Genomic DNA, 20,310 nt, shown 5'->3' with positions numbered 1-20,310 from the left:
GCCACTTTGAACCTTGTGAACAAACAGTATCATTTTACTACATGGAAAGACTGTAATCTGCTCTCATCTTCATCATGTGGTGCCAGACAAAGATGACCCATGCATTTTGGACCCAAGTGTTTGTACAGTATGTGTATACACATGCAAACACATGCGTTTCTATGCTGCATTCGGTTTGAGAGCACAACTTGGCGCTTTATGTTTGGTCATTATGATTGTGATGTTGAAAAAGAGGTTTTAAGTTTACAAGTTTACTTGATGAGGTTACCTGCCACAAGTACAGTTTCCCTGCATTTCAAGGCCTAAATATAATAAATAGAAATTACCCTCTTTTGCGATTCACCGCCTACAAATGCTAAAAAATAAAAAAAAAAGTCAATACAGGGGAAAATAATTTATTAGTAAAATGGTCAGGTAAAAAAATGAACAAAACAGTCAACACTGATAAATAACTTACTTACAGCGTATCGGCCACATTAATCCAAACCCAAGTCTGATGCACTGTGCAAAGTGCAAAGTGCAATAACTGCTTACATAGCAGTAATGTCAACACACAATTGGCACAGAATTAGCCCATTTATCTCTCTCAAATCCAGCTTCATTTAAACTGCTTTTTTTTGTACTCTATATTATGCAGTATCACCACTGACTCAGAAACAGAAAGATAACAGCGTGTGCTTCTTCAGTGCTGCTGCTTTATCCTGAATTATGTCTACTTGCTGAACACACTGGCTCCAGGAGTCTTGGTGGCAGCAGGCTTGTCCAGGACCGTCTCTGTCCCCGTCCTCACACCACTGAACACAGACGGCGCCACTTTACCCATACGTTCTGAAAACAGACAGAGACACACATCATCAGAAAAACAGATGCTTAAACCAAGTGACTGCTCATCCTCAGCAAGTACCACCAATTCCACTCGGGTGTCGTCGAGGGAAGTATGTGAGGACTGAAATGTCTGCAGCAACTGTTTCTGTTTCATTTCATTTCCTGCTGGTCTCGCGTCTGGGATGCAGTGCTCTCGCCAGCTGGCTCTCGTCTGACTCCAAATTTAAGAAGTGGGATTTTCATGACTTTACAGTCAACACTGCCTCTCCATCCCAGCTCACATGATGCCCTTTAATCATTCACTGAGCAATATTTCTAAATCATGTGAATTATCTCTAAGGTTGGAAAAAGGCATTTTTTATCTTATCTTATCTTAAAAATATACACATGCAAGTAGGTAAAATCATGTTCTCTCAAATAGTGAGATCAGTGACAACATCAGTGTGGGTGGGAAAAGTCGAAAGGGCACAAAAGCAAACCTGAGGCCCGGCTGTTTAACAGTGGGTGGGAGTTACGCAAGTGCAGCAGGTGGACGGTGTTAGCAAGAGCACATTTTTAAAGGCACCTGCAGCACTTGAGCAATGAGCAAGAAGTTAATTAAAAAAGTATGAAATATCATAATACGGGCAAGAATGAACTTGAAGTTTGCTCCTGAGTGGTATTTGGATTGTGTTTGGAATTAGCAGCAAAAATGCTTGCTGTGTTTCCAGCTAAATTTGTCTTAATTAACTCATTGAATTTTCATGACGTAAAATTAGACGTGTATAATGCTAGCTAGCACTGCTATGGCGCTGTAAATTATACTGCTCTCTACAATTAGCGTGTCCCTGGTGGTCTAGTGGTTAGGATTCGGCGCTCTCACCGCCGCGGCCCGGGTTCGATTCCCGGTCAGGGAACAGTTTTTTTCGCATAATATACAGCATAGTGCTAAATGTCAAAATAAATCCACACACACAATGCTAATATTAAATTATATATATAAATGTCGCAATGAAAACATGGACTGGGAAATAAATCTATTTAATTTATTTCTGCATTTCTACAAATTTACATTGATTAATTTCTGTATTTCTATATTTCTACTTTTGTATTCATTCAGTAATGCATAATATTGCATTAGATATGCAAGTGTCTACCTGTGTATTTATTTTGGCTTCAATGTATTTATTTGTCTTTTTATTTGTTGATTCAAATATCTAGAAGTGTGTGTGTTTATTTCAATATTCATTTTGGTCTTTATCTGTTGTGAAATATGGAATTTTTTGTTCTCTGTGGAAGAGGCCAAAGAACCATAGCACTCTGAAACAGTAATATATCCACCATATCACATTGCCCAGCGTTAGTTAAAGCCTTTTCTACTGAAGTTGCTAAGTCAGACAGTTAAGTGACTGTATATCAAACTGAGACCAATCAGGAGTAAAACTAATTCACGGTGGAGAGAGATCACATTTGTAAGGATAGCAAGGCAAAATGTCTTTACAGTTGGGATCTTTAACATCTGAAGTGACCTCATGTCTTGTGTTTCAGTGTGAGAGGAAACAACATTAATAAAAGGCTTTACTCACCACACTCAACCATGACCTCATAGGTCTTACTCTTGACCTCGCCCTTCAGTCCTAGTTTACTGCGGGCTCCCTTCAGGTCCTCCTCCTTCATCGGGGGACGCTTCTTCTTCTTCACCTCGCCTGGCTGGAGTGTAGTACAGAAGGAGGAAAGCAAAGGGTACTAAGGCTCTGCTGCCATGTCTACAGAACTACTATAAGTTCAGTATCTGGAATCACAAAACAGCATATTTGATGTGACTTACCTGTGACATAGTGATTGAAGTCGGTGTATTGAGTCCACAAACACCTCTTTCAGTGTGATAGATTCGCTGGTTGTTTTTCTATGTGTGTCTTTGTCCCCCAGCAAGCCTGACATTATATATAGTCCTGGTCCAGACCCAGTGAGTCATTCAGACCCCCTACCTTCTGTCCCACTCTGCCTGTTGTCAGTGTGTATAATTAGGTGTGACGTGAGGGATGGTACAGCTGGAATGGGTCCCCCATCTTTTACGATAAGCTTACAGGCCAACAGCTGATAATTCCGGACACAACACAAGAGGCTGTCTGCCCCCTCCTCCCCTGGAGACCCTGGCAGAGATACCCTCTTTTTCAAATGTTGGTGTTGGGACTTGGCATTAAAACGGGTATAGAGCGTCCACCACCCAGCAACACCTCACTGCTGCTCCAGTGGTTGGCCTGCCCGTTGCTGCAACTTGATTTAAGCCTGGGGGAATGTCTTCTTGGGTCTTGTAAAAAAGCATTTCCAGACTGTTACCACATGAACCAGCACAATGAGGGCTGAACTAAGAAAATAGCTGTGAAAACATTAAGGTCATTGAGGCTTTTCTGATGTGAGTCACGGGCATCAAGCAGTCAGTGGGGTCAAATGTGGCCCCACACAGCGCAAACCCCAATAGATCCTCTGCCATTCAGTAAAGTAGCAATAATAAACAATAAACCTAAATCCACATCTCCAATAGCAATTATCAGTTGCCGGAACCCAAATAATATGCTGGTCCTGCTCTGAAACCAATAATTTCAGAATTGGCAACTTACCTGGTGTGTTTAATTTCATTTTTAATCATGTATAATATCATGTTATTTTCTACATACATAATGTATGTGATACTTCATTTCAGATTTCTTTTGCTCCTGATGACAGGGTATATTTTCAGCTGTAACAAGTAAGCAAACAGTTAAGGCAATAAGACCTCATCATAATCTGAAATGGAGGAGTTAACTTGTGATGATGTGACAAACTGACTCACTATTTCAAAATGACAAACACAGTGGCGCAGAGAGAATCTGAAGGCTGGTTTCACTCAGTCACATCACAGTGGCCGGATAATCTTTCAGTGTGAGAGGAGCTAGAGCCTCTGTTCTGACTTAAAGTGTTATAAACTTACAGGTGAGAAAAAGCCAAACACACAGTCTCACTCCTCATGTATAGGCTGTGTGATTATTCCCAATGAATCATTTCAAAGCTTTTACATTAGCCATCTACTTACAATAAAAACATGTTTGCGATGGTGCTTATTAGGCCTTTCCGAGGACAAGGCTGAAGGTAATGAGCATCTCTGTGCATGTGCGTGTGTCTACTTGTTCTGAGCGGTTAAATATCTCTCTCAACCTCCTCTAACAACTTAGACTAGGCCTTTTGATATTACAGCCTGTACTTGGACCCACATGTGGCGTTTAGAATGATGATACGTGGTGTTACTGTGGCTGGAAGAGGAAAAACAACAAACACAAGAAATTATATTCCAAAAAAGAAGAAATGATATGTTTGTGTCAGGGAGGGGTGAAATTGGAAAATTGGCGTTGGTGTGTTAACTGAAGCTGATGAGCCAGGGTGTAATGTATTTTTAAGTGTCACGACCCGAGACGCTGAATGAGTGTCTTCCCCTGGGCATTTGTGGTGCTGGGTGTATTTTTGGACACATAATCATGACTGGAGGTCAGGTGGCTCTAATGGTGACTGTGCCTCTCCCCAAATCTGAGGTATATACGCATCAGAACTAAGAACTCTACCTATGATGCACTCGAATGGTTGAGAGTTTTGACAGATTTCGCTTTAAAACTCATCCATGATGGTCTAGGGTCTAGCATTCATGGATTTGATTCAGTACAAAATGCATCAGCAATCAAGATAGTGTATCACATCCTTTATTGGAAAAGCATTTATAAGGATAAGTTACTCCCATCAGTTGCCTTTGTAATCATCTAGTAGGTTCACTTTGCAAAGTACTAAAAGCCCTCTTCATCCTGGTTCAGCTGAGAGTTACCATAACTGCTGCGAGATGCTGTACTTTCCTCCATTAAAATGTTCAGTAATTTATTCCTCTCCACCATGCCAAAAACATCATAATGAAATCATCGCCATTACCTTAATCATCACAGTCACAGTTTACAGTGTGTCACTCTCCATTTACTTTAAAGAGGACCAGCAGTCATACCAACGATGCACACTTGAAAACATGCATCCAGCACATGCCGGTACATACAGGTATATTGTATATATACACTGGCATGCGCGCACGCACACACACACACAGATGCACACACACACACACACAGAGACAGACAGACAGACAGACCTTTCTCTCGACTGTCTGGTCCACAATCACTTAACAGTTTAGAGGTCTAAGCATGTCACATTCTTAACATCAGAGCCTGCTGAATGCTGCTTCATGCCCGAAGATCTGGAGCTCTGGATAAAACAGTCAAAAAAACTACACAAATCAAACACAAAACAAACAAAACACCTGCTGGTAATTTCACTCAGGCACATTATTGTAAAAAAATAAATCACACAAACAGAAAAGGAAAGATTTAAGTAGTGATAAATGGGAAATTGTGCAAGAAATGGTTCCCATATCTACTCTCCACGTTGGAGTGAAGGAATAAAGAACACTTTTGGAACAAGCATAGTCACCTTTTTGGCCCGAACATAACACTCAAAACTAAAAAAACCCCACAACTTAAAATTAGACAAAAGACATTCAAAGACAAACAGCACGCGGCCAGACCACATCAGTAAACGATCACAGACAAACTGAGACTGCAGTCCTGTGTCTACAGACAGACGACACTGGCTGAGCTGATATAAGAGGGACGTTGCAGTGTGGTGCTTGTCGTCCTGCAGGTTTAACGGTTGAAAGGACTCTGTCAGAAGATTAACATGGAAGGTTGCTGCAAGCATTTATGTGCTCCTTTTGACATGAGTAACATTACATACAAGATATGCAGTAGTAAAGTGTGTCACTGTGCTGGAAAGTGTTAAGAGTTGCATCAATACAGCGATTCAAACACTCTGACGCAATGCTCCTCTAAGTTTGAGAGTGTCCAACTGTACACACCCTCACATCCACACACACCCACACCCACATATCACACACACATCGCACTGCAGGCCATGGTGGTACGGCTACATGAGAAAACAAACAACAAAGTTTACATGGAATCTACATCAGTAATACAATCACTTAAGAGGACTTGTTAGACTATTAAATGAAACCAACCCCTTGAATAGTTTTGTTCGCATGACGTTTGGTTCTGTTGTGGCCGTTTAGATTTGCCCAACCAGCGATCCTGCACCCACAAACACTGCCACTGAAGACAAACATTATAACACCAGTGTTAATGTTCTCCTGTTATACGTGCATAAAGGATTTAACAACATTGTGTTTGTTTATGGTGGGATTCTCTTTCCTAAACAGTGTCTTTGGACGCAACACTCATCCCAGGAGTGCCACGTCGAAATACAACAGTGTTTCCAAGTACCTGGGTAACTGCTGAAATATCTCCCAGTGTGTTACATTAAATTCCAGGTTAGACACAGTTTATGCAGAAGTCCTCCAGGAGTCAACAGTAAAGGGAATTCTATTACAGTATATTCTTCTGTCATCGAAGGGCAGCCTATGTTTGAAAAGACTGTGCCAACTCCTGAAGCTGATACCCAATCTGTGGAGGTATGGAAAATGTATATACGGGCCTGTGAGGTGAACGGCTACCCGAGGAAATCGTAGCAGTTTAGCTAGGCACGCAGGTCAAACAGGGATCCCCATGCGAAGCTTCTTCTTCTTCACCGTCTTCAGGCCAGTTTGCCGACGAATGTCATCCTCATCCGACTCATCCATTTCATCATCTGCTGAGAAAAGGATCTAGAAAATAGGAATGAGGGAGAAACAAACATTAGGCCAAACTTGCTGAGCCCCATCTTTGTAATATTCTGGTTGGTTAGGAAAAATATTTGAGTGTGTAGCAAATGTTTTATTCATTGGCGGGTGCATCCTAAATTCTCAGATACTGGATTATAGTATGGCGCTTTAATAGGGGTGGGGAACCTCTGGTCTCCGGGCCACATATGGCCCATGAAACCATTTGATCTCTTTCAAGCAGTCCCTGAGTGCAACACACACACAGCGGCTGATCTCACGTCAATGCATCATGACGCCTGTCAACAAAATAAAAGTAGATGCGGAGTCTCGCGCTTTCCAAGAGAAATTGTCAAACGCTATTTTTTTTGTTGCAGTAAAGGGCAAGCCAGTGTAAGCAGTGATGGAAAAGGCTAATGTCAAGAGTCACAGTTTGAAACAGGTTAAACTGGATGAGCGACAAGGACAAATGTGCTTGAATAAAGTTAACACTCTTTGGTGGAGAACAAGCTGCTTTCACAAGACCACATTCAGACAGAGACACTGTTATGCAGGCAAGTTTTATGGTGAGCGAGCTAACAGCTAAAAAGCTGACACCTCATTCAGGAGGAAACATTTGTGAAGGAGCGCCTTGTTAGCACCGGATAAAGTAAAATTGTTCCAAAGTGTCAGTTTGTCTGGAATCATTTATGGAGATAAAGGAAAACCTGGCGTGGAAACTCAGTGATAGCAAGTGTCTGTGTGACTTGGCCTTCATGGTGGACATTACCAAGTACCTCTAAGAACTGAACTTCAAGCTCCAGCAGCTTCTCAGCTCTCTGCTTTCAAATGTGACATCATTTGAAGTGAATTAAAGCTGCTACAAATGCAACTTGAAAGAGGAAACACTGCATTTTCCCACTGCAAGAACAAAAGCTGCTACGGCATCTGAATATGTGTGAAAACTCCTTCAGGCATTTGGTGAGAGGTTTCAGGACATGAAAAGTAAGCAGAAGGAATTGAACAAATTTGTTACGCCATTTAATGTGGAACCAGCTGATGTGTCTGACCACCTACAACATGAAATCATGGAGCTGCAAAGCAACAAACTACTACTGAGAGCAGCTCTTTTCTAAACGGACTCTTGCAAAGACTCTGCTCCAGGCTGACTGACCCAAACCTGGAAAACCAGCTGTGAGTACCACCGTCATCAGAATACTTTGTTGATCCCTGAGGGGAAAATGGGCCAGCTGCAGTTGCTCCAACAGTTGTAAAAATAGAAAGGAAGTAATAATGTCTTAGAGAATGTGAAAAATAAAGAAGAAAAAAGAAAAAGAATGCCATTGCATGTACAAGCCTTTGATAAGCATCAATTAATACAACTAGGAATTTTAGCTTCAGACACACAATAATAACTCAGTAATATTCCATTACTAATGCTTAAATGAAAAAACAAATACGGTTTCCTCTCAACACCAGCTGAGAGAGTCGTTCTTTTGTTTTGATGTTCAATATCAGTTGATGCTGCATATGTGCCAAAAGCCTTCAAGGAGTAAGCCAAAAGAAACACGAGCCAGCCAGGAGTCGAACCTAGAATCTTCTGATCCGTAGTCAGACGCGTTATCCATTGCGCCACTGGCCCGATGAGGGTTTCTCTTGCAGCTCAAGCCAACACGTGTATTTCAGCACAGCTCTGCCCCTCCCCCATAGCTTAGCGCACTGCTGAAAGCATGCTCTGTGCCGCCAGCTGCAGCACACAAGCAGCTAGTAAGACAAACTGTGGCTTTTGTGGGTTTCTACTTTTTATCATGACTTAATGAACAAGAAAATAGGTGATAAAGACTTTAAGGCTTCCAAAACCTCTGACACAAACTGATATGGATGCTGTTTGACCTAAGAGCTGAATGTGCCCAAAACAGGAGGCGATAAACACACTATTTGAAGTTATGGCAGCAATTACATACGATGCATTTAATTAAATGCTCTCTATAAATCACTAGCCTAATGACAACACAATGGTAACACAATGGTGTTTGAGCCTGAGGCCCACTCTTCGATGAAGAGACCAACTTCTCAGCAACAGTTAATTTCATCAATCAAAACTATGACTAAACGTGCTTTAGGGCAATCAATCGTTCGCAACTGGACCTCGTCAGTTTGTCTTGGAAGACGTTTCGCCTCTCATCCGAGCAGGCTTCATCAGTTAATGCGCACCAGACTAGATAGGACAGCTCTAGTCTTCCAAGACAAACTGACGAGGTCCAGTTGCGAACGACTGATTTCCCTAAAGCTTACAATGACTTGGATGAATGAGAATATTCACAGGTATGACTAAACATGTTTATCAATGACCTTTTTTCCATGATTGAGACAAGATGATGACGAGACGGCGTTATTAAACACCTCTCTATTTTCAATCATCAATCATAATTTGGTAATATTCCATTACTATATGAGCAAGAAAAGGACTCGAGCCAGCCAGGAGTCGAACCTAGAATCTTCTGATCCGTAGTCAGACGCGTTATCCATTGCGCCACTGGCCCGATGAGAGTTCCCTCTGTAGCCCAAGCCAATACATGTGTTTCAGCACAGCTCTGCCCCTCCCCCACAGCTCTGCACTGTGTTGAAAGTGCAGAGCTGTGGCTCGGTGACGCCAGCCGGAGCACACAAGCAGGTACTAAAACAAACCGTGAAGCTGGCTTTTGTCCTCACTGCTTGGCCCATTCAAGGGTTAAAATGACTTGGCTTGAAAAGTAGCTTTGTGTTTCTTTTTGTGATCTACAAACTTCCAAACATGTGGCCCAATGACAAGAAATACATAAATATAGCCGTAGTGATTTTTGATTTTTAAAATAAAGCAAGAGAATACTGCCCAGAGTGTCTCTTGTATTGTGTCTTTGCATATGATGTATTACTGTCTTTTCAGTAACTAAGACAATAAGAGAAATTACCTTGCCTATAAGACAGTTTCCTCTCACCAAAACCTGACAAAGCAGCAATTTTATTACAACATGAGTTAATGCTGTGTTTGAGCCTCCACAAAACAGTCATCAAGAAAAAGATATACGAGCCAGCCAGGAGTCGAACCTAGAATCTTCTGATCCGTAGTCAGACGCGTTATCCATTGCGCCACTGGCCCAATGAGAATTCTCTTCGCAGCCCAAGCCAATACATTTGTGTCAGCACAGCTCTGCCCCTCCCCCACAGCTCAGCGCACTGCTGAAAGCATGCTCTGTACCGCCAGCTGCAGCACACAAGCAGGAAGTAAAACAAACCGTGAAGCTGGCTTTTGTACACACTGCTTGGCCCATTCAAGGGTTAAAATGACTTGGCTTGAAAAGTAGCTTTGTGTTTCTTTTTGTGATCTACAAACTTCCAAACATGTGGCCCAATGACAAGAAATACATAAATATAGCCGTAGTGATTTTTGATTTTTAAAATAAAGCAAGAGAATACTGCCCAGAGTGTCTCTTGCATTCCTGTTTCCACTAGAGGTTGACTGATAGTGGATTTTTAAAGACTGATATGATGATAATTTGGAGCAGAAAAAACCCACAATGCATAATGTCTGTGATGTAATCAAACCAAAGATCTTCCAATTCATGGACACACATGTTATCCATTGTGCCACTGTGTACCACCCTCACAGAACAGAGATCAGCAACTAACATACAAAACTACATACCTGATTACTTCCTCTTGACTTCTGTTTGACCTATACTTCTCATCTCTGCCTCATTATCTGACCACAGGAAGAACGATATCACATGTTGAACAGCTTGTTCAACAGCAGTTAAAAGGGAAGTGAAGCATGCTTGAGTTATAAATCAACATCACTTGTAACAAATGAGGAGGAAATTCATTACCAGCTGCTACCAGATGTAACAAGTAGGCGATTCCTGGCTCCTTTTGTATCCATGTTTTTTTAAACCTTTTTATTAACTTAGCAAATGAATAAGTTAGGATATCACATTTTGGGGATTTTCCGCTTGGCTTGATCTTTAACAAAAGCCATTTAAGCAAATTTTAGTACACAGTCATTTATTTTATCTTCCCTGACCCTGAATGCATACAATTTTCACTTCAACCACTCAGGTGTAATCTCCAGGCCCTTCAGAGAGTTGGCAGCCTGAGTTCTGATTTCATTAAAGTTGTCAGCTCTTCTTACAGACATAAATAAGCTAAAACTGACATGAGAAAAGGCCTGGCCAAAGCTAATTGCCTGGGTAGGAATTTCATTTTACTTAGGTGTCTCACCTCAAGCCTTTTCTCTCTCATTTTTACCCCAACAGCTCCCTGGTGGTCTAGTGGCTAGGATTCGGCGCTCTCACCACCGCGGCCCGGGTTCGATTCCCGGTCAGGTAACATTGACTTTATATATGTGTGTAGGACATAGTATTTCAGGCTTCAATTGTGTTAATAATAATATGCTGTGTTACTGCTATGCGATCTCACAAAAAAGAAGTACTTCTACACAGTGATACTAAACAAGAATATGACATGAAGCAAGAGCCACCTTGCCTTGAATACTGTGCAAGCACTAAAGCACAGTACTTCAAATCTAGCAGGCTACACAAGATTTGACTTGGAACCCTGTGACTTCCCTCAAAATCACCAATTTAACTGACTCACCAAGCGTCAAAACAGCTGTTCCTTGGGTGAAAGAATAGATAAGACTTTATTAATCCCCAGGCGGGGAAATTCGGGTATTACAGGCAGCAGGTCATAGCAGTTGGGAAAAAAACAGCAACAGAATAGAGAAATACAAAATAAAAGCTGACTATATAAAGTACTGTACAAAAGTTTTAGACAGGTGTGAAAATCCATCCATCCATTTTCTTCCCCTTATCTGGGGCCTCTTCCGGGTGGGGTATGCCCGGAACACCCTCGCAGGAAGGTGTGCAGGAGGCATCCAATACAGATGCCCGAGCCACCTCAGCTGGCTCCTCTCGAAGTGGAGGAGCAGCGGCTCTACTCATGACTCCTCCCAAGTGACAGAGCTCCTCACCCTATCTCTAAGGGAGTGCCCCGCCACCCTGCGGAGGACACTCATTTCAGCCGCTTGTATCCGAGATCTCGTTCTTTCAGTCATGACCCAAAGTTCATGACCATAGGTGAGGGTAGGAACGTAGATTGACCGGTAAATCGAGAGCTTTGCCTTTCGGCTCAGCTCCTTCTTCACCATGATGGACCGTTACAACGACCGCATTATTGCTACCGCCGCACCGATCCGCCTGTCACCCTCAAGCTCCATCCTTTCCTCACTCGTGAACAAGACCCCAAGATACTTGAACTCCTCCACTTGAGGCAGGAGCTCTCCTCCAACCCAGAGGGGGCAATTGTTTATTTTCACCAGTTAACCAAATCCAGAGAATGAACAGAAGAGAAATCTAAATCAAATCAACATTTGGTATGACCACCCTTTGCCTTCAAAACAGCATCAATTCTTCTAGGTATACTTGTGCACAGTTTTTTTTTTTTTTTTTTTTTAGATGGGTGTTCCTCACCCAGTTCTAAGCCTCCTACAAAGCTGTTTCTGTTTCAGTTAATGACTCTGTTTCAACCTACATGTGAAATTGATGATCATTATACCACGTGTTTGGTATAAGTGGTTGATCATACACCTGACTATAATCCTACAACATCCCTGCCTGTGTGCAAATATACCTACAAGAATTGATGCTGGTTTGAAGGCAAAGGGTAGTAACACCACATATGGATTGATTTAGATTTTTCCTTTGTTCGCTCACTTTGCACTTAGTAAATTGATAAAAATAAACGATTATTATTTATACTGTTGAAAGCATTCTTAGGTTACAGCATTTTTTTTCACACCTGCCTAAAGCTTTTCCACAGCACAATATATGTACATTTTATTAAAAGGACTATATAAAAGAAAGAATATGTAAAAAATATATATTGCCACTAAGAACTGTAAGAAATATTGCCATGAAAATGTTTGATACAATGAGTGCTGCAGGGACAAACATTTAGCCAATCAGACCCTTGGGTGGGACTAAAGCTGTACGGCAGAACCAATGAACAACAACAGCAATGGCGAATGCAAGATAAAGCCACGATAGAGGCTGCCATAAAGGTTATTCTAAATCGATTAAAAGCACCAATTTATTGCCTGATATCCGACAGAACTGTCAACTCGGTGAAGTGGAGTGGATGGATTCATAGGTCTGGACCCAGGTGAGGTGGATACGTTGGTCTCTAGTGATTGGTGAGGGGTGCCATCACACATAACAGTGGACTATCTCAGGTGCAAATGCACGCACACTCCGATGTGACACCATACACATTCCTTGGAATGGTTTTACACCATTTCTCTCGCTCACACAAACACACACAAACACACACACACACACAGTTTGTGACAATACAAGCCCTGACTAAGGACGTAATATTCAGCAGGACTGCGCAAATGCAGCATATTAATGTGTTATTCCCAACTTGCATATAAATGCCAAACAGTGTATGTAGCATAATGTAGCATATTTCATTATTCTATACTGTATAGAAATCTTGTTTTTATCTTTATTTAACTTTTCAGTTAACTTTTAATTTTTAACTTTGTTTAGTGTGCTGCATCACAGAGACAAATTCCTCTGCACATTGTACATCTGGCAATTAAAGTGATTCTGAAAATAAATTGGTGTGATTGTGTCCTACTGCCTTTGCCTTTAGTTGTTGATTCTAATGGTAAGCATTTCTACAAGAGCCTTGTAGGTGCTGCACTACTCAGTAACAACCATGATCTACTGTCAAGTTTAACTAATGACAACTGTGATATCACAGTTTCAGAGCCTACTGGAACAGTGAGGTAGTTTAGACATCAAGTGCTGCATTTAAACATGTAAACAAGAAACCAGATTGAGAGAAATCAATGTCTTGACTCTTGACGTGAGTTTGCTATAAAATTTTCTTGAAAATGTGCTTACACCAGACTCCATGAGTTAGGGGTGTGGGTGAATGCTGTGTAAAGCAGAGCTCAGTTTTGGATTCATCTACTTTACAAGCTTATGACTGTCGACCATGATCTAGACTACCATCACAGGTCTAGGGCATGTTCCTCTTCAGACTGAGGGTGTGCTGAATTAGTATCAAGTATTTTTGCGCATGCCAAGTTGCCAATCAGTACAGGAGATCAAGAAAAGCTGACAGTCAAAAGAGTACGACATGCTGAGACAGGGTTTCAGAAGCAAAGAAAGAAAGAAAGAAAGAAACAGAGATGTGCAGCTGTGTCCCTTACAGACTTGTGAGTCTTGACTGTTGATCAGCCTCAACTATGTATATGTTTTCTGAATAAAAATGGCCGTTGCTTTGCTCGTGATTATTTTCTTTTTTCTGTGGTGTGTCCTACAGCTGTACTGGTACAGTGAGACTTACCTCTGACTCTGAGTCATCATGGGACAGAGCTCGTCTGTAGCGCACCTTGCTGTTTCCCCGTGAGTCCTCCTCTCTCTCTTCAAGCTTTGCTTTTGTCCTGTGTTTCTTCATTAGGAAATTATCTACCACCCAAAACATGAGGGCCTAAAGGAAACACAGACAACACCGAAGTGATTTTATGTTATTCACCAAACTTGAGAAGAGCTTTCGTTTGTTTTTTTCATTTTTTTTTTATATGGCCACAGTATGAACAAACAGGGATGATTAATGCAACCAATGACAGAATCTCACGACACGGTTGTAGGACTGGTGTTGCAGGAGCTGTAAAATCAGCATACAAAGAAAAAGACATGGTGACAGCAGACTTACATTGATGAAGAACGGAACGATGAGCATGACGATGGCCAGTTCCAGGTCAGGATTCTCTATGGGGTTGAGGAGGGCCAGCTGTGACACACGCAAACACAGACAACACACACACAAGCACAGACATAAGCATTACAGCAACACAGACAGCAGGCCTTGTGTTTGAAGTAGAAGCAGTCAGATCAGTTGGGGCAATGATAGTCTGGATCTATTTAAATGGAAGAAGGATAGCCTACTTGAGCACTAAGTTGTTATTTCACGTCAGGTGGCAGGACTTATTATCAAGTTCAACATAACCACTGTGATATCACATCTATAGTTAGTAGTACTGTTTCTATTAGAGTTTCCTCAGAACACTACCAGGCCACGGCTCTGAGCTGAAAATCTGCCCCAACAGATGTCCCTGGTGGTCTAGTGGTTAGGATTCGGCGCTCTCACCGCCGCGGCCCGGGTTCGATTCCCGGTCAGGGAACTTCTTTTTACAGACCATAGCTATTATGTAATGCACACAGTGTAGAAGTGAATATCTTAGACTTCAAGGAGCGTGTGTAAGTGCTGCGTGAAACCAGCTCACTGTGTAAAGTCTAGCATTAAAACATAAGTGTTCATTCCAGTCTGACAAGTTTTGATGTGATCATCAAGTGTTTTAGTAAGCAGTCGTTGACTGTAGGTGCTATTAGGACTGCACGATAGTGGAAAATATGACATTGTGCTATCTTCTTTTTCTGATGTGTATATATACACATAAAACAGGAAACTTCACCAGATACATGTGTGTTATTCATGTACAGATAAAAAAAACTGAATTCTCATAATGTGATTACTTTAAAATTACAAACTCTTATAACAAAACAAACTCCCCCTCCCACTTCAAACACACTTGGTTCATCCCTCTGCTGCCCCTCTAGAAATCAGCTAGGGCTACTCCACTTTAAGTTTCTTACGTCGCAGTTGTATTGTTTCAATGCAATCTACCATCAATGTTCAAATGTATACTTAATCTGAAGGGTGGAAGATATACAGGCGCCCTGATGCGGCTGAGGATGGTAAAACTCTCAAACTCAAATAATGGATTTATCTACAGTATATGCCAACAGAATGTAAGCAATGATACAGACAAACCTGGGCAGTCCACGTTTTGTGTTTGTGTTAAGCCTTTTTTACATTGGGGCACAGACCCGCCCTGTGACTTTAAACCACCACCAGGAAGATGTCGTACTGTGTCGCCTGCATGTTTATCGGCAGGTCATACGAGGCTCTGCATGCAGAGCAATCAGTTTGCTATGTGCTCTGGTGAAGGGATGCGCTTGATCAGTTTATCAAACAACCAAAACGGACAGCGCTCATTTTCAGGCTGTCATAGGTGAACAGTGGGGCCTGCTTTGGTTGTTCAATAAATCGATGAAGCAAGCGCTTTAGCAGAGCGCATTGGGAACTCATCAACCTCCAAGCATCCAACAACCATTAAATTGGCTAAATAATGTAACATAAGACTTTTCTTTTAGATTTGTCATGCATAACGAGAACCTTGCAAAGCAGCAAAAAAATGTTATAGCGTGATGTGTTTTAGTTAATTTGCTATACTTGACATCATGCCTCCTGCGTAAATATTGTACTTCAGCAAATTGCAATGTCATGTTGAAACAACATGTCGTGCATCCCTAGGTCCTGTTTTTCTGATCACTCCTACCATTTCTCCTCATCATCTCAATGAGCACACATAATATGAAGGTTATCTTATTATTATTATTATTAAAACGTCCAAAAATTGTTAATAATGATTCTGAAGCCGCAACACTTTTAAATATCTTGAATTGAAAAAGACTATTTTGACAGTAATGGACATTAATTTCACCTGCTATCTTTTCAAATCATTATGAATTTTACAGACCTTCTTCCACTGGGGGATGAGGAGGACCAGCATGATGAGGACTTTCTCAAACATCATGATGAGAATGTAGAGGATACACTGACCCAACCATGCTGTGCACTGCACCGGCTCTCCTACACACACACACACACACGGAAAGTGAGACAGATTACTGTGAAAAAACCTGCATGGGTATTCAGAAATGTAGCACAGATCGCTATTAGATTTCACTGCTTCAGAGTTACACAAACTGTTTTGGGAACAAAGGAAGGCACTGGAAATGTAAGAAACGACATTGCAGCACTGCAGTACTGAGGGTAGCTACTGCCCTCCATTGGGCATTACAGGCATTTTAGGAATGTGCTGGAACTCCCACTGTACCACTCACACACACTGTCCTCACCATATTCTCCAAAACGCAGAGAGTCCCACTGCCTCCACTCTACAATGGCACTGACGGCTCTCACCCCAGCATAGATGAGCAACATGCCCAGAGAAGCATCCAACAGGAAGTTAATGAGGTATCTGGCAGAGACAGAAGAGGAAATGTTAGAGCTTTCATTCATTTCAACACAGTTTCTTGGAAATCCATCTGTAACATGCAGAATCAGGGAACTCTGAGGAGAACAGCCAAATACAGGATTGACTCACAGTGAGCAAGGATCCTCTTCTGTGAGGTCTGACAAATACACATTAGCAAAGTGGATAAACAGCATCCCAATAGCTTGTTTTGAGGTGTCCAGGAACCTGCAGGGAGACAGGACAGTTGATATGCTTCCCAGGCACTCCAGTGGGTTTCATTTGATGCCTTTGCAGAGAAATGAATTTAAGCTGGCTCAGCTGCCTCACCAGATTCTCCAGGGTCTCCTCTCATGCTTTGGCTCCCTGAAGCGTTTCACTGTGAAGGAAAGAGTGTGCCACAAAGATAGTGGGATTTTACTACATATCACTCATAAAAACACAGAAGAACACAGAATCAATCAAAAAAAATTTTTTTTTGTTTTCATTTATCAAGTTAGAACCCTCCTGTGAGCTGTCAAAGGCCCAACGAGCATTTTAATGGTTTTATGTGTTGTTTGTTTGGTCTAACTGAAAGGTTTGCACTGACACATTTATGATTTGGTAATGTGAGCTGACATCCATTTTTTGCGCAGAGTGAAGCCATCACAAGTGAGACACAGTTTTTAGTGTTAAAGGTCTGGACCTGAGCAAGGGCAATATACTGTTGGTCACAGAGGAAGCAGAACCAGTGGTCAAGAACATGAGCTAAAACCTGCTAATACCACATGCAGTAGCTGTAAAATCATTAACCTAATACACTTATTTTCAGCTCTCTGCTAAGGAGGAACAGGAAATATAGAAATGTTTTTTTTCAAGGTGGCCAAAGGGGAGAAGTGGACCAGACTCTAAATTCTTCAGTGTATTCTAATAAAAATCAGACATCTAGCCTGACCAAGTTGAGAAATTCAGAAGTAGTAGTAAAGTGATGAAGGTTAAGCTGCTTACACAGACTCAAATTGATCTGCAGTGTTTGTGCGAAATATTGTTCCCCAGGCAACAAACTCTACAACTACTGAATGTGTCCATTCGATTTCTTTGGGGTGTCTACGTTACGGGCTCTTTGGAAGTCCTCACTTTAATTATTCTTCCTGTGGAAAAGACATTGGGTTTTATAAAAGAAGGCTCATCACTGAAAGCAGTGACATGTTCAGCACAAATAAAGCTCTTGCTGTTCTTCACAAAAGTGACTTGTTTTCCATTACACCACCACTGCACTCTTCTTTTAAGTCCTATGAGCTGCAGGAGAGGGGAGTCTTACCACATTATGATATCACTTGTTTATTTTTATACCATCAGACACAGACTCTAAATGCATCGCTCAAAGCTGTGGTACCTCAGCTGGACTATTAACTTCAACACGAGCCCATAAGCCTCACAGAGAACACATTTAACAATCTCACTTCTCAAAACTTGAATTAAATACTGATAATGTTACCCAAACATCTAACTCAAGACTGTTGTGAGTTTGTGCTCCAAGCACAACTGTGACTTCAGACTTAACACACCCTGCGCGCAGCTGGGTGTGATGTGAACACAGGCGGAGGTCTACTCCTTCTGCCTCGAGCAAAGAAAAGCAGTAAAATGCTGATCATTCCTCACTGCTCTGAGGCTGCTGGGACACACAAAACTGAGACTGCTCTCATTAGGTCATGCAGCTGTCAGTGCTGTGCCAGACACTGACCGAATGGAACCACCCTAAGTGAGACTTTTCAGTCAATGCCAATGTTTCCCTGTCTATCTAAATAGAAAGCTCTGCTGTCCAACTACTATAAAGCCACCATAGCCAGAGATGGAAACAAACTGTGCTGATGATTCACAGAGAAATTTTAAAAAATGAGCTCTGCGGACAACAACTGTAAAAAAAAAAAAAAAAAAAAAAAATCAGTCTGAGCAATGTAGAGTTATTTTTGAAACGTACAATACAAGTTCCTACAAAACACTCTCAGTGAAGAGAAATGATTATGATTATTACTGTGAAGCAGCTGCAGAGCATATCGAGTGATATTTGAACCTTATTTAGGAAAAGTTTTTCTAAATACATTTGGACAGTTACACAAAAGAACTAGAGCTGCAGGCGCTTATTGCTGTTTGAGGGAACCTCCAACACACATGATCAAGGTAAGCAACTGTCTAATCCCCTGTCATTGCTCCCTTAACGTCATGATGTTTTGCTATTATTTTTTACAAGGTGTGAATGCCATCTGCAAAATAATAAGCTTTTCTGAAAACCCCAACAGTATCCAGTTTGGAGTTTTCATAACATGAGTTTTAACCTGAGAGGGGCAGAGTTGACATTTTGTAGCAGGAAGGGTCAAACACGTGCCAGGAGGTGAGTACGCAGCTTTTATTAGAACAGCCAGCAACTTCAGGAAGTCACCAGCTGTATTATCATACTGAACTGAAATCCCTGTATTTAGCTTTACTAGAGCCAGGAAGCATTACTATCTTAGTATTGTTGTTTTCCTGTTGTAGTCTCGGGCCTCCCAGCTGACATCAATATCGCATTTGATTAACGGAGTGATGCTATTGGATAATTGTCCAGTTCCATCAGCAGCTGGGGTCAGATATCTGACACACAGCAGACCTTTGGCCATACTCACACATCAGCGTGCTGAAAGCCACCACGGCGAGAAGCCCTTGCAGAAAAATCCCAAACGAGTCCATCAAGGCGCCATTCTCGCACCCCCGGTTATCAGTGCTTGGCGTCGGGCTGGATGACACCGACGTGTTGGTGAAGGACACAGCGGGCAGCCCCGCTCCTCCTGGACCTGCCAGTGCCACGTCTCCGAGCTGGGACAGCATGTTGACACCACTGACAGCATCCATGGGACAGGAGCGCAGCACGAGAATAATTAATAAAGCCGATAGCAGTGGCTTCTCACACAGACTCTGAGTGCTTCCCGGTCCTCTCCAGCAGTTGTTGGTCAGCTAATCGATATGTTAAGCTGGACAGGCTTCGGTGAAAGACGTTGGCATCCTCTGCCTTCCAAGCGCACACTCATTCTCCCTCAGGCATCCATAGAGCCATAGCTGATTTTTGTCACAAGAGAAGTAAAGCCTCTAAAAGGTTACTAGAAGTTGCAGTGGCGTACCAACGTAACTGGGACTAACTCGTCCACACACTTTAAAAACAGAGGTGCGACATTAAAAATCAATAGCAGGTTTAGAAGGTCCGTGCAGCAGTGAAAACCTTCCCTGGCTCGACCTGGAATCTTCGCTCGAATGTGCGAGCTAACATTAAATAAGACACCGCCAGCTAAACCAGTGTCAGGTAGCTACTGAACCCGATAAAACTGCTGTTAGTAACTTATTGTAAATGTGTTGTACAGCGCAGGTCGACCAATGGCAAGTGAAATTTTGCCGACAATCAAACGTCCACAGTAAAAAAAGGAGATGCAGCAGCTGAGATGCTATCACTACCTACCTTGCTAGCCCTCAAGCTAACTACTCAGTTCCATTAAGCTAACGCCGGGCAAGCAAACTTAGATTTTCTCTCGAGCGTTGAAAACGGCGCGTGCACCGGTTCCTCGTGACTTCAACGCCCGCAAAACAGCTCGTCTATATTAAAAAAAAAAAAAATGAATAATTGCAGGTCACGGCTCGCGTTCATCCA

At 42.0% G+C, this 20,310-nt stretch overlaps 1 protein-coding gene and 5 non-coding genes across 7 annotated transcripts; 2 read left to right on the top strand and 4 right to left on the bottom strand.

The window, feature by feature from the left end:
- Nucleotides 1-379: 379 nt before the first annotated feature.
- On the bottom strand, nucleotides 380-20,221 carry LOC121616804 (store-operated calcium entry regulator STIMATE-like). Of its 2 annotated transcripts, XM_041951622.1 has the most exons (10): nucleotides 19,298-20,221; nucleotides 16,986-17,034; nucleotides 16,788-16,883; nucleotides 16,540-16,661; nucleotides 16,158-16,270; nucleotides 14,270-14,347; nucleotides 13,901-14,044; nucleotides 6,425-6,532; nucleotides 2,391-2,514; nucleotides 380-828 (listed from the first exon to the last, which is right to left on the bottom strand). In XM_041951622.1, exons 1-10 carry the CDS (start codon nucleotides 19,521-19,523, stop codon nucleotides 713-715), a joined length of 1,176 nt encoding a protein of 391 aa, XP_041807556.1. In that variant the 5' UTR covers nucleotides 19,524-20,221; the 3' UTR covers nucleotides 380-712. The 2 variants fall into 2 exon arrangements, with proteins under 2 accessions (XP_041807556.1, XP_041807550.1); XM_041951616.1 differs by lacking the exons at nucleotides 6,425-6,532; nucleotides 13,901-14,044; nucleotides 14,270-14,347; ... (3 more) ...; nucleotides 16,986-17,034; nucleotides 19,298-20,221 and adding an exon at nucleotides 2,633-2,777.
- Nucleotides 1,650-1,721, top strand: trnae-cuc. Its single transcript has one exon. It is a non-coding gene; the product is annotated as a tRNA-Glu (tRNA).
- trnar-acg lies at nucleotides 8,075-8,147 on the bottom strand. The gene has a single exon. It is a non-coding gene; the product is annotated as a tRNA-Arg (tRNA).
- trnar-acg lies at nucleotides 8,976-9,048 on the bottom strand. The gene has a single exon. It is a non-coding gene; the product is annotated as a tRNA-Arg (tRNA).
- trnar-acg lies at nucleotides 9,572-9,644 on the bottom strand. Its single transcript has one exon. It is a non-coding gene; the product is annotated as a tRNA-Arg (tRNA).
- On the top strand, nucleotides 14,667-14,738 carry trnae-cuc. The gene has a single exon. It is a non-coding gene; the product is annotated as a tRNA-Glu (tRNA).
- Nucleotides 20,222-20,310: the final 89 nt, after the last annotated feature.

The sequence above is a fragment of the Chelmon rostratus genome, chromosome 2 (assembly GCF_017976325.1).
Source record: "Chelmon rostratus isolate fCheRos1 chromosome 2, fCheRos1.pri, whole genome shotgun sequence".
Taxonomy (NCBI): domain Eukaryota; kingdom Metazoa; phylum Chordata; class Actinopteri; order Chaetodontiformes; family Chaetodontidae; genus Chelmon; species Chelmon rostratus.
The sequence above is the reverse complement of the archived record's forward strand: the minus strand, read 5'-3'. Positions and strand labels throughout refer to the sequence as shown.